Source organism: Anguilla anguilla, chromosome 9 (genome assembly GCF_013347855.1).
Source record: "Anguilla anguilla isolate fAngAng1 chromosome 9, fAngAng1.pri, whole genome shotgun sequence".
Lineage (NCBI taxonomy): Eukaryota > Metazoa > Chordata > Actinopteri > Anguilliformes > Anguillidae > Anguilla > Anguilla anguilla.
Window position 1 is genome coordinate 43,915,630 of NC_049209.1, and position 13,417 is coordinate 43,929,046.

The following is a 13,417-nucleotide window of genomic DNA, read 5'->3' on the forward strand; positions in this document are numbered from 1 at the left end:
AGAGCTCTCCGCTCTCAGCTCCAGAGCTCACTGCTGTTGGGCTGCTTTGTGAAATGACTGCAGTCTAAAGCAAGGCTGCCCAGCCCTGTTCCTGGAAACCTGCCGTCCCATAAGTATTAATTGCAGCCCTAACAAAGCGCACCTTATTCAACAGCTTAGAGGTCTTGTCGAGCTGCTCATTACTTAGAATCAGGTGTGGCAAATTAAAATTGAGGTGAAAACCTACGAGGACGGTCGATCTCCAGGAACAGGGTCGGGCAGCCCCGGTCTGAGTCTCTATGCACGTTAAAAGTTAAATTTGTATTTGAGCCACTGCAGGGAAGTGTGTTGGCAGGTTGTTTTGATTTCTCGCTTGTTATTGCTGGCGATGCTGATCTACGGTAGGCTCCAGACTCGGGGTCTGCTGCCTGCACTTCCTCACGACTGGTCCCCAGCACCGCGCGGATGAGTCACTGCTAAACGGCTGGAACAGTTGTATCCGCAGTGGGGTCTCCGGTTAAAAATGCGTCGCAGGTGGCAAATTTGCATCGCCAGGTAGGGGGGTGTTAATCAGAGACATTTAAATCATGAATTTGGTGAGGTGATATTCCCCCCCCCCCCATAGCCCACTCCACCCCTGTCCCGAAATGTTTTTGTGCTACAGTAAATTTCTGTTATGTTTGTGCCCCCCCCTACCCCCTCCCCTCAAGCTTTTTTCTCCAGTTTACACGGGAATTGTAAGCCAGTCCCTGAGCCAGTGTCATAGCGGCTATTGCTGAAAGGTCAGCGTCTGCTTCGATCAGGCTTTGGATCATGGTGACCAGCGGTTTCCCTGTCGTTGCAGTGTTTCGTATAAACAAACCTTTGCTGTATCACCGTTTTGGGCGTGTGATGGTGATAATTAAGATTTATTTTTTGTGCGCGTGCAGTAGTTAATTGTGTTTTAATTACGCTTAAATTGCTACATTTCCCTGTGCGATGGGGAATTTGGGATTGAATAGTTTTTGGTTGTTTTGTACAACCATTTGCGGAATTTTAACAATTCAAATATGGTTACAAATCTTCAAATATCTAGACTTCAAATGATTGTTTTAACTGTTTTACTAGCCCTTTTAACCTCCTGATCACCCAGCACCATCCCTGCACTGACACAGTTTCATAGTTCCATTTTTAGGGCTGACATGACTGCCCTTTCATGTGGAATGTTCCAGGAAATCAAACTCACCTCGACTTAGATTTTTAAAAAGATACGGTTCTCACATTATGCTGTGTTCCCACACACCCACTTTACCACTATACCTTGGTCACCTTGGCTACGAGCCCCGCCCTCATGGAGTTTTACGTGAAGGGCTTCCATGTGTATAGACCGGATGCCAGCTGACACTTTTTAAACAAGGTGATTGCAGCATATCAGTGTTGTTATCAGCATATTGTTGCTTTAATTTATTTTCTTATCTAAATCTCATCATGGCTACCTGGAGGTGGACAAAGTCCCCACAGATTGTTTTATTTTGAATTGCATTTTGACCTCATTTTGGTCTTCAGCATATTCAACTCTTCTTTTTCAAGTATTGGGCATTTTCTTGATGCAGCAAAACAAAGTGTGTTTATTCTTCCTCGATAGTATTCCTTCTCTTTAGTATAAACTTGTCAGTAACTTGGCAAAAGTCAACACAGTTGTGTTGCAAAGCAAAGGCCTGTGAATTTTGCAGGGGATTCGTTGCCGATTGCAGGGGTGAGATGGTAAAAATAGCTCGTTTGTTTCTGTGCTTGTGAATCCACCACCTGCGAAAGCCACAGTTTTGGGATGAAATTGGTCAGGTTAACAAGAAATGTGCTCTTGGGCCCTTGAACACTCTACTAGATAGATTCTTCATCTCCTGTGCACGTTGGCTCAGAAGTTGTGCCTACGAGCGTTTGCCAACTGGTTCTCTATGTTTTCTGGTGTCTTTCCCCTCCAGGGATGTCTGCAGCCCGGCTGAGAGAAGGTGCTCTGTGTCTGGTTCGCTCACTCTAAGCCCTTTTCTTTGTGGACTTTTCCCATAATATCCCTGGGCGAAATAATAACTTTTTTTTTTTTTTTGTTTTTGCTGTCACTTGCAAAACTGCTAGGTCGCCAAAATGTTTTCCCGCAATTGAAATAACTACCGCAGCACCTTCAGAGGCACATTCTGTCTCGCTGTATTTTTGCCCCTGACAATGGAGAACAAATATCGTTAGACTGTTAAAAATCCCTTTCCCTTCCTGAAGGTACCGTGTCTTTTTAAGGTTTTTTTTTTTTTCCCTCAGCTGGCTAGCTCTGTAGCGGCGCTACCGTCGCCTGCCTGACGAGCGAGTCAGACAGCCTGCCCTTTGCTCGTTCCCTCGAAAACCCGCGTACGTTTTCGTCAGCGGCGTCTTCTTCGGTTTCGGAGGGGCGGGACGCGCACGGACGCTAATTAGCTCGTCACACCGAACGGTTCAGCGGTTTTTTTTACCGAACCCTTGCGGAGGAGTTTTGCTCCTGTCGCCGGCGCCGTCTTCGTCCCTCCGCGGCGTCAGGGCCGAGTCATCTTCAGCCCGTCTGACAGCCACGGCGTCGGTTGCCAGGCCGACGGTCCCGTCGCCTCCCACGGACCACGCGAGGCCGACGGGCGCCCGGCTCCCGCTCCCGCCGCTTCGCGGAAAGGGCGACGCCGACGCCGCCGTATTGCGGTCGCCGCTGCGGTCCCGCCCGGCCTGTTCGCCTCGCATCAGAGCCGTGAGAAGTATTCGGCTTTGTGCGACGCATCCACGCGTGTCACTCTGTCTAGCCAGAGACGGTTTGGCGTGGGAATGTAGAGACGGCCCTGAGGAATTGTGGGATGCTTTTCCTCCGCCGTGGAGATCTGCCTGGAGTGCGCGCTCTGACACCTTACCGTTTTAGGAATTTGCACGGTTAAAATTTCAGGTGTAACGGGCCTGAAGTGCAGTTGAATTTTTTTTATTTTTGGTAAGCCTCGCTACCATTTAAGCATGAACTTTTGGCCGCTGGCATTCTTGTTCTATATTTATTGAATGGTCTCTTCCGTGGCTAGAACTGAATTAAAGCATTCTCGTTTTGCAGTAGTTTCAGTCCTCCTTTCAGGTTTGTCCTGTAGGTGTGTGCTGGAGGTGGAACAGGCCAGTTTCTTTCAGATTGCAATAGCATTCATAGCACAGACTTGCCAAAGCGGGACAATAGGTGATTTAGGCTGTTTAGACAGTGGCTGTTCTCAAATATACGGACAGAATAAGGAGTGTATAATAATTTGTGAGATTGGTATTTAAAGCTGGAGAGCCCGGGTTCAAATCCACAATGGGACACTGCCCCGCTGCCCCACATTCACGGGACACTTGACCACAGCAGCTTCTGTTTTCACGCAGCTGTGTGAATACAAGACTGCTGTCTGGGGGTGAAGGTGTTTGCTAAAAAAATGAAATGATTTAATTTTTTTTCCCTCCGTTACATTAGTCTGAGTCTTTTGTTGAAGATCGTCCTTGGCTTGTAAAAAATTGCGCGAGGTAGTTCTTTTCTTTCTGTGCGGAGAAAGCGGGAGGCCCTGAGTCAGTATGTGAGCTGAGAGGCAATGAAAGGGCTTCATTTAGAAGCCGTGAACGTTGACGGAAGAACTCGGCGGATAGCGAACGTCTTTAAGAAGTGTCCGCAGTTTCACGGCCTTCTTCTCGCCCGTCTCGGCACAGTGTAGTGCCGTAACGGTACTGACGCTAACGCGAGCTTACCAGCTAACGCAAAAAAATGTTCACGCAACGTTACTGGAACGTTTTGCGAACGTTATGACGTTGCAGCTACGCGGCAGCAACATTGTGAGAGCATTTCGCGCTGTTCCCCCCCCCCCCAGGAAAGGGGAGTCCCGTGGAGAGGGGCAGAGGGTAGGACCTGCTAAACCAGCGCGTTCAGGAGAAGCGAAACCTCCGTAATTGGGATTACGGAAGATAACCGTCAGCTCCGCGGCGTCACCATCAGCAGAACGGCCCTGCAGGACAGAGAGCTCCCTGGGAAGGAGCGCGTTTATCATCACCCTCGTCCTAATCTCCGCAGAATTGGGAGTCGTCGGGACCGCGCAGCGTGCCAACCGGGGGCCTCCCGGGCTGGCGGTTTCAATCCCACGCAAATGAAGCGGCTTTCAAGATGGCCGTTTAGGACGGGGCGAGATCACTGCAGAATAGCCCGCTCAGTCAACCCAATTTCTGCCCGTAACCGTCGGCTGTGTGTGGTGCTTATGCACGCATGTGAGTGGAGTGGCTGTCTCTGTGTGAGTGTGTGTGTGTGCTTGGTGTATTTGTGGTGTGTGTGTGTTTGGTGTACTGTGTGTGTGTGTGCGTGTGCTTGGTGTATTTGTGGTGTGTGTGTGTTTGTGTGCTTGGTGTCTTTGTGTGTGGTGTGTGTGTGTGCGTGTGTACTAGCCTGCCAGTTGTTGCACTCGGTGTGACGGTATGTTCCAGAGCTGGGTCTCCTGATCGTAGCGGGTGGGGTGGGGTGGGGAGGGGAGGAGGGGGGTGCAGCAGGTGGTCACACGGTACCCCTCTCTGTCACGCGGGCCGGCGGGGGGGGAAGTGACATCACTCCGCAGGCATCCCGCTGGCCCGGCAGAAGAGCCCCTGACAGGGGAGCGGGGAAATCCTGGGCCCCTCGCCGCCCCTCGGCCTAATTTAAGCCGCTCTCGTCAGCGCCGGTCCGAGCGGCGGGGTGCGGGACCCGGCAGCGCCGCACGCTAAAGCTCGTTAGGAGCAGCCCTGCTCCGGCTCTGCGTGCAGACACTGGGCTAAATCCACCTGGTCGGGGGTAAGAGAACCCCCCCTGCCTGGGTCTGATGAGCAAGGCTGGCTGGGCATTAGTGCTCTCCCTCCCTGCGCTGTCGGTGGGAGCCGGCCTGGCTTCTGAGCACATTCAGCACAGGACTGCAGCCCAGCTCATTAAGTACCATACATCCACACTTAAGGGTTTACCTCACAGAGGGGAAACTAATGAGAGAAGTGAAGCCTTTGGGTTTGCAGATCTAAAAATAATGTAATCTAAAAATAAATAAATAAATAAATGATTAAGGTTAAAGCAGTAATAGATTTTTTTGTTTTAGTAATTATTATTTATTGGACACAACCACTGTTAAAAAGGAGAGTTTGATCCCCGACTGTTCTATGACAGCCGCCCTGATTGGATGCGCTGATTTTATGTCGGGGGCAGTTAATTGGCTGGCCGCCGTTGTGCAGTAATCCTGATGTGAACGGCTGATTGGAAGTCAGTGGGGTTACTGGGACAGGTTAGCATGCTCTCCAAATAGTCGCTTGTTTTCTGGTGTAATACAGCGCTGACCCGGAAGTGCTTTTTTCTCGAACTGCTGGTGGAGCAGTGAGAGTATCTATAGAAGTGTGTGGTGTGTGTATGTGTGTGCTTGGTGTATTTGTGTTTGTGGTGTCTGCTGCGTGTGCGTGTGTGTGTGTGCGTTTTATTCCCTCTGTTACGTCTGTACTTGCAAGCAGCTGCTGTCTTCTCCCAGAACCGTGCAGTAGTTACTGCTGGACTGCGTTTAGAGAGCCAGTAGCCCGTTGGAAGGACCGGTCAGGTGACAGGCGCTGGCGGAGGTGGCGGCGGAGGTGGCGGTTGTGTCGGTGCCCTCTTTCGGGCGGAGAAAGCGGGCTCACGTGCCCCCGGCCCGTCCGGCTGGACTTTTTGCACCTCGTTTGCATGGCGAGCCAACGAACGCAAATCTCCCCCTCCCTGCCATTTAAAGGACGACCCGAGGCGTCTGTAATGGGCCTGTTCCCCCCCCCCCCCCACGGCCTTATCCTCCAACGAACGGGGAGCCGCGGGGTCGCCGTCCGTGCAGGCGCCCCACCCCGGGGTGTGGGAAGCCTGCATCTGGGACGGGCGCGGAGCTGCCCCCCCGCCCCGCCCCGCCCGTCCCGCCCTGCTCTGTGTACTACAGGGAGCTGTTTGTGAGAGAGTCGGGAGCTTTAGGAGTTTGAGCTGACCGCGTGCGCTCAGCACGCACAATGGCAGCCGTGCACCCCCAACGCTGGGGGGGTGGGGGGATGGGGGGGGGGTGAATGTGATTGTGCTGCAGTTTTCTCTCTGGTGTTGAGTGCAAACTCTCTCTGGGCCTCTGAGTAAGTCTGTGTATGTGTGTGTGTTTATGTGTGTGTGAGAGAGAGGTGAGGCAGACAGCAGGTCTCCTCATTTTGTAGTGAATCAGGGGGTTCAGGTTTTTCGGGGTGCTGCTTAGGTCGTCAGAAAGCTCACCTGTCGGTCCGTTATGAAGTTGTTTTTGTGCCGTTTTCGTTCAAATTTGAGGGTGGGAAGCGCTCTCGCCTCCGCATGGAACAGCGAGCACTTACCCGAGGTTCAAAGTTTTAAAGGGAACGGATAAAGATATTAATGTTTAACCTATTGCGGTGATAAACTTAATTTATTTTTCTACTCGGAGGGGTCATTGAGCTTTCCTTTCCACGCTTTTTAAATGCAAATAGAACATGAGTACCTGGCGGCCTGACTGCTTTTGTAAATCATTGGAAATTAGTGGCTCGTTGTTTATACGCACAAACAATGGGCAGCCTTTGGACTGTGGCGCTGCAGTTCTCTGTTCTGTACTGTAGGTGGCAGTCATCCATTTATCCAGGGCTCTCAGAGGAGGTCTGGTCGTTGAGCACGGGGTGGTGCAGCGAGTGTGGAGATGGGCAGAGAGGTGTGAGTGTGTGTGTCTGTGTGTGTGTTTCTGTCCATGTGTCCGTGCGTGTGTGTGTGTGCGCGTGCACTCGTGTGTGTGTGCGCGCGCATGCGTGTGTATGTGTGTGTGTGTGTGCACTTGTGTGTATGCATGCGCTTGTGTGTGTGTGTGTGTGTGTGTGTGTGTGTGCGCGTGCACTCGTGTGTGTGTGTGTGTGTGTGTGTGTGTGTAGGAGCAGGAGCTGGTTGGCACTGGAGAGTTGGCTCTGTTTGCCGTTTTGTTCCCCCCCCCCCCCCCCCCCCTCGATGGAGCTTCCCCGCGCGGCTCGCTCCAGCACGTCAGACACTGCCTCTCTCAGCGCTGCTCCCCTCCGCAGCCTTCCCGCCGCCTGGAGCTGGTCACAGCAGCTCCTCACCACCCACTTTTCCCTTTTTTTCCCTCTGTGCGGGATCCGATTGGCCGGCAGCCGACCGGCGTGGGCGTGGCCAGAGGAAGCGGGGACGGGGAGTTTAGTTCAGGCGCCTCCGCGGACGGCTGTGGCGGGGGGCCCTCTTCGCACAGAGCTTGACCTGCCAGGAACCCTCCCTTGTTTTCACCGCAGAAGGGAATGCGCGTTTACATCCTGCGGCAAGGCCCCCGACTTCCTGTCCTCGTTCGAGCGCCCGTCCCGTGTGACCGGGCCGGGCTTGGACTCGTGCGGGGCAGGACGAGGGCGCGCCTCGCCCCGTCCCGTTCCCTAAACCGGTCTCAGTGCGGTTCCTGTGGAGTATTCTGGGCAGCACGCAGGGCTACACTTTTCCTGGTTATGCAACGTTGCCCCCACACGCAGACCTTGGCTCCCCTCTAATGGAGTCTGTGAACTACTTAAGCAGTTCGCTCCGAGGTAAAAGGAGCTTTTAAGTGGGTGGCACTGTTACTGATTTAAGTTACAGCCGGGGGAAAGGTAGCCAATGTGGAGCTGGACCGCAGGGTGAGACCACACACACACACAGACACAGACACACACACAGACACACACACTCACACAGACACAGACACACACAGACACACACACACACACACACACACGCACACACAGAGGAAATCTAGCTTTGAAATTGGCATAGGAACAGATAGACATAGGGCTTTGCAATAGCTCTATCAGCATATGAACAGAAATATATTGCGATAGCTTTATCAGCATATGAACAGAAATATATTGCGATAGCTTTATCAGCATATGAACAGAAATATATTGCGATAGCTTTATCAGCATATGAACAGAAATATATTGCGATAGCTTTATCAGCATATGAACAGAAATATATTGCAATAGCTTCATCAGCATATGAACAGAAATATATTGCGATGCCTTTATTGGCATATGAACTGTAATATATTGCGATGCCTTTATTGGCATATGAACTGTAATATATTGCGATGCCTTTATTGGCATATGAACTGTAATATATTGCGATGCCTTTATTGGCATATGAACTGTAATATATTGCGATGCCTTTATTGGCATATGAACTGTAATATATTGCGATGCCTTTATTGGCATATGAACTGTAATATATTGCGATGTCTTTATTGGTGTATGAACTGTAATATATTGCGATGCCTTTATTGGTGTATGAACTGTAATATATTGCGATGCCTTTATTGGTGTATGAACTGTAATATATTGCGATGCCTTTATTGGCGTATGAACTGTAATATATTGCGATGCCTTTATTGGCGTATGAACAGAAATATATTGCGATGCCTTTATTGGTGTATGAACTGTAATATATTGCGATGCCTTTATTGGTGTATGAACTGTAATATATTGCGATGCCTTTATTGGCGTATGAACAGAAATATATTGCGATGCCTTTATTGGTGTATGAACTGTAATATATTGCCTGAGGCTGCTTTGTGTGCACATGCACTTGCCCCGCGTGGTTTTTTTTCCAGACACCTTTCTGCTTACAAACCGTAAAGGGCGCATAGTTGGCGCGTCTAACGTCTTGCCCTGAACGTTTGTCGATGACGCATTTGGGGGGGGCGTGTCCTGCCCGCGGGCGTGCGGCTGTGGCGGCGCTCGGCGGCCCGGCCTGCGCTCCGGACGCGGCGTTAAGCGACACCGGGTCCTCGTCCCGCCAGGGACTGAGTGTGCTGAACGCACGGCGTGCCGGCGGCTCGGGTTCCAGGCCGGCGTGGATCAGTCCTGTTTGCTGCTCTTCTTGCGAGACGGCGGGCTCGCGTCTATTCTTGCTGAGTTAGAGCCGCGTTCGTTTTTGCTAATCTTTTAAATGCAAAAATTTCTTTTGCTCATTTTGCATATTAATCTGATTATTAATTTCCTAAATTTGATCCGGCCATCCGTCTTCTCTGTCAGATGGAGGAGGGTGCGGTGTTTTTTTTTTTTTGCTTTTTTTAAAGCAGGAATTTCTGCAAGCTGTGCAGCATGATTTTTTTTTCTCCGCTCTCTTGCCTTGTCATAATATTTGCACGACGCAAAATTGGCGGGATCGTGGTTCTGGGAGCGACGTTTCGAGGTCTTCCGCTGCTCCCGCGAACCCTCCCTCGGCGCGGGCCCGGCTCGGGAGAGAGGACCTCGTCAGGTCGCCGCCTGACGGACTTTTTTCGACGACGCGCTCGACTTCGGGTTCCTGGCGCGCGGACGAGCGCTTGGCACCGGCCCCTCGCTGGCCGCGGTCCCACCGCTCGGTGTTTGCGAAGCGTGCGTCTGCCTGTGTGTGTGTGTGTGTGTGTGTGTGTGTGTCTGTTTGTCTGCGCGTGTTTACAGACGGGACACAGACTCACGCTCGTTGATGCCGCCGCCATGGCGGTTAGCGCTTTGATGATGGGGGGGGGGGGGGGGGGTCAGTGAGCGCGCCCGCGGCCGCCTGGCTGGAGGTCCAGAGCCGAGCAGCGTCCCCGCCGCTAGCCCCAGGTGGCTAGCCGTACGCTAATGGTTCTGCCGGGTCAGCGGACGCCGTGGCTCCCGTTTAGGGATGGGTGTCATTTAGATTTTGCTGGCACTCGACTCTAGTCTCAATCCCATGAAGTCACCCCCTCAAATCTCCCCCCCCTCGAACCTTTATAAGTCTCCCTGGCGATGGATTTGGGACGGTCCTCCCCCGAGCTGCACGAGTCACAGTCCTGCGCCTCGAAAGGCTGGGTTTTTAAAAAGTGTAAAAATGTATTCTCTCTGTATTATTTTTACTTTTTTTTTTTCTCGCGTGACATGGCTACTTGAAGCCAAGGCGGGCGGTCGCTGAAAGATTTCATTGTGGCTCTTGGACAATGGCTGCAGGTCTTCATTCTTCTCTCTTTCTCTCTGTCTCTCGCTCTAGCGCTGTCTCTCTCTCTCTCTCTCTCTCTCTCTCTCTCTCTCCCTCTCTCTCTCTCTCTCTCTCTCCCTCTCTCTCCCTCTCTCTCTCTCTCTCTCCCTCTCTCTCTCTCTCTCCCTCTCTCTCTCTCTCTCTCTCCCTCTCTCTCTCTCCCTCCCTCCCTCCCTCCCTCCCTCTCTCTCTCTCTCTCTCTCCCCCCCTCCCTCCCTCCCTCCCTCTCTGATTAGCGCTGGGTGGGTTCTGGTGTTACACACAGGCTCTCCCTTAACGCAGCGCTGCCGCGGGCCGCCTCCACCGCAGCGCTACAAAGGGAGCGCTGTAACCATAGACGCTCGCGACGCGCACCCATTCAAAAGGCTCATTAGCACCTCTCGCTTACACCCGCCCCCCCGCCCCCCAGCCCCCCCGCCCCCCCCGCCCCCCAGCCCCAGATTCGCGCTTTGTCACCTGCTCCTGGCTGTCACTTTGATCCCCGGGCTGGCCGTCCCGCCGCTCTCCCCGCACCGCCAGCCCGCTCGCACCTGTCCTCGTGGCGGTCGTCCGCGGCGACGGCGGAGCGACAGCGCGGGCTCCCGCGTTCCGGTGTTGAAACCGACGGGTCGGTTCCGCGGTTCGGTCGCCGCGACGCGCGCGCACGTCTGAGAGGGAAGGGGAGGCGAGAGCCGCCGTAGCAGGGGGGCCTCTTTCCGTCGGGTTCCGCGAAGATTCGCGTCCCGCTTGTTCCCGTCGAAACCGTGGCCCCGGAGAGCAGCGGAGCCGCTGTTGTAGCCGTGCTGGGATTGCTAAATTAGGTGTGAGTTCAACACCTCAAGCACGGTGTGGAAAGCAGGTACCCAGCTAGCACAAAAACGTTCTCGCAATGTTTCTGTCCTGTTGTGGCAGTTATAACGTTGACAGAGCATTCCGGTAACATTGTGAGAACCTTTTGAAGATTTCGTGTTAGCCCAGTTGGCTACTTAAGGCTCAGATTGGTCCTCGCAGTATGAACCTGGGTGTGATTTGGTAGCTGGTAGCTCAGGGTGGAATTTGGTTGACCCTGTGAGATGGCTGACCCCCTGACGCCCCCCCCCCCCTTGTCTCCGCAGCGAACACCTGTCCTGCTCCTTCTCCTTCTTCCTGCACGGCGACAGCAACGTGTGCACCAGCGTGGAGATCAACCAGCACCAGCCCGTCTACCACCTGAGCGAGGAGCACCTGACGCTGGCCCAGCAGTCCAACAGCCCCTTCCAAGGTGAGCGCGCCCTGCTCCTCTGTCACTGTGGGCCCCTGCCACTGCTGTAGGGCTCCGGTACCCTCCATAGGGCTCCTGAAACCTCCATAGGGCTCCTGTACCCTCCATAGGGCTCCTGAAACCTCCATAGGGCTCCTGTACCCTCCATAGGGCTCCTGTACCCTCCATAGGGCTCCTGTACCCTCCATAGGGCATCCTTACCTCCATAGGGCTCTTGGACCTCCGTAGGGCCTCCTCACCTCCATAGGGCTCCTGTAACCTCCATAGGGCTCCTGTACCCTCCATACGGCTCTTGAAACCTCCATAGGGCATCCTTACCTCCATAGGGCTCCTGAAACCTCCATAGGGCATCCTTACCTCCATAGGGCTCCTGTGACCTCCGTAGGGCTCCTTTTACCTCCATAGGGTCTAATCACCTCTACAGGCATCCTGTAACCTCCATAGGGTCTCACCTCCATAGGCACCCTGTAATCTCCATAGGACTCTTGTAACATCCCTAGGGCCTCCTTACCGCCATAGGGCTCCTGTAACCTCCATACGGCTCCTGTAACCTCCATACGGCTCCTGTACCCTCCACAGGGCTCCTGTACCCTCCATAGGGCTCCTGTACCCTCCATACGGCTCCTGTACCCTCCATACGGCTCCTGTACCCTCCATACGGCTCCTGTACCCTCCATACGGCTCCTGTACCCTCCATAGGGCTCCTGTACCCTCCACAGGGCTCCTGTACCCTCCACAGGGCTCCTGAAACCTCCATAGGGCTCCTGAAACCTCCATAGGGCTCCTGTACCCTCCATACGGCTCCTGTACCCTCCATACGGCTCCTGTACCCTCTGTAGGGCTCCTGTGACCTCCGTAGGGCCTCCTCACCTCCATAGGGCTCCTGTAACCACTATAGGGTCTCACCTCCATAGACATCCTGTGATCTCCATAGGGTCTCACCTCCATAGGCATCCTGTAATCTCCACAGGGCTCTTTTAACATCCATAGGGTCTGATCTGTACTGTAGGGCTCCTGTGGGGTTCACTTCCAGGTCAGCGATGGCCACTGACCACCGCCTTCCCATGCTGCTTTGCTTTGGTACAGCCTTCTCTGTAATTCATTCAAACAGTAACGGTTTGGTTAGGGATTGGTTGGGGATCTCCTTGAGTTGATGGGTAAAGTCAGATGTTTGGCACTTCCCGTGACCCCGCCCACATCTGTCGCGGCACAGCGCGGTGTTCCCCAAGACAGCCCCTCGCCCCCCCCCCCCCCCCCCCAGTCCCGGTCCTCAGAAGGGCTTTCCCACAATCCCCCTCTCTGCCGGGCGCAGACATCTGTGCCATTAGCAGGCCCGGCAGAGACGCCGGCACGCGGAACAGAGAGGAAGAACAAAAGAGCGAAGAACAAAGGAGGAGCGACAGAGTGCTGCACAGGGGAAGAGCGCTCATTACTGCAACACAACAGGCTCCACTAAACACTCAGCCCATTCAAGCCACATCTCCCCCTCTGCTCTCTCGCTCTCTCTGTACTTCTCTCTCTCCTTCTCTCTGCCTCTCTCCTCCCCTGCTACTCTCTCTCTGTACTTCTCTCTCCCCTTCTCTCTGCCTCTCTCTCCTCCCCCTCTGCTCTCTCGCTCTCTCTGTACTTCTCTCTCTCCTTCTCTCTGCCTCTCTCTCCTCCCCCTCTGCTCTCTCGCTCTCTCTGTACTTCTCTCTCTCCTTCTCTCTGCCTGCCTCTCTCCTCCCCTGCTACTCTCTCTCTGTACTTCTCTCTCTCCTTCTCTCTGCCTCTCTCTCCTCCCCCGCTACTCTCTCTCTCTTTCTCTCTGTACTTCTCTCTCTCTCCTTCTCTCTGCCTCTCTCTCCTCCCCCGCTACTCTCTCTCTCTCGCTCTCTCTGCCTCTCTCTCTCCTCCCCCTCTAACTCTGTCTCTCGCTCTTTCAGTCACTCTCTACTTCCAGTGTGTCTCTCACTGTCTGTCTCTCCCTCTCTCACTCAGTCTCTGTGTCTCTCTTTCTCTCCCTCCATTGCTCTCCCTCCCTCCCTCCCTCTCTCTCTCTCTCCCTCTCTCTCTCTCTCTGTCTCTCTGTCTCCCGCTCTGCTAGGCCCCGTGGTTTAGGACCCCCCCCCCCCCCAGGGGTACCCACTCTGCGGGTGAGGCCCCGGCGCTGGTAATTAACGGCGCTCTCTGTTCTGATCTGGTGTGCAGCGGGGGAGCCCCCT

The 13,417-nt window shown here is 53.7% G+C and overlaps 1 protein-coding gene across 1 annotated transcript in view; it reads left to right on the plus strand.

The window, feature by feature from the left end:
- med13a (mediator complex subunit 13a) overlaps positions 1 to 13,417 on the plus strand; it is an 86,922-nt gene that overhangs the window by 33,721 nt on the left and 39,784 nt on the right. The window contains exon 4 of the mRNA XM_035434917.1: positions 11,068 to 11,213. Within this exon, the coding sequence (XP_035290808.1) occupies positions 11,068 to 11,213 (146 nt within the window). The remainder of the gene's footprint in view (positions 1 to 11,067; positions 11,214 to 13,417) is intronic.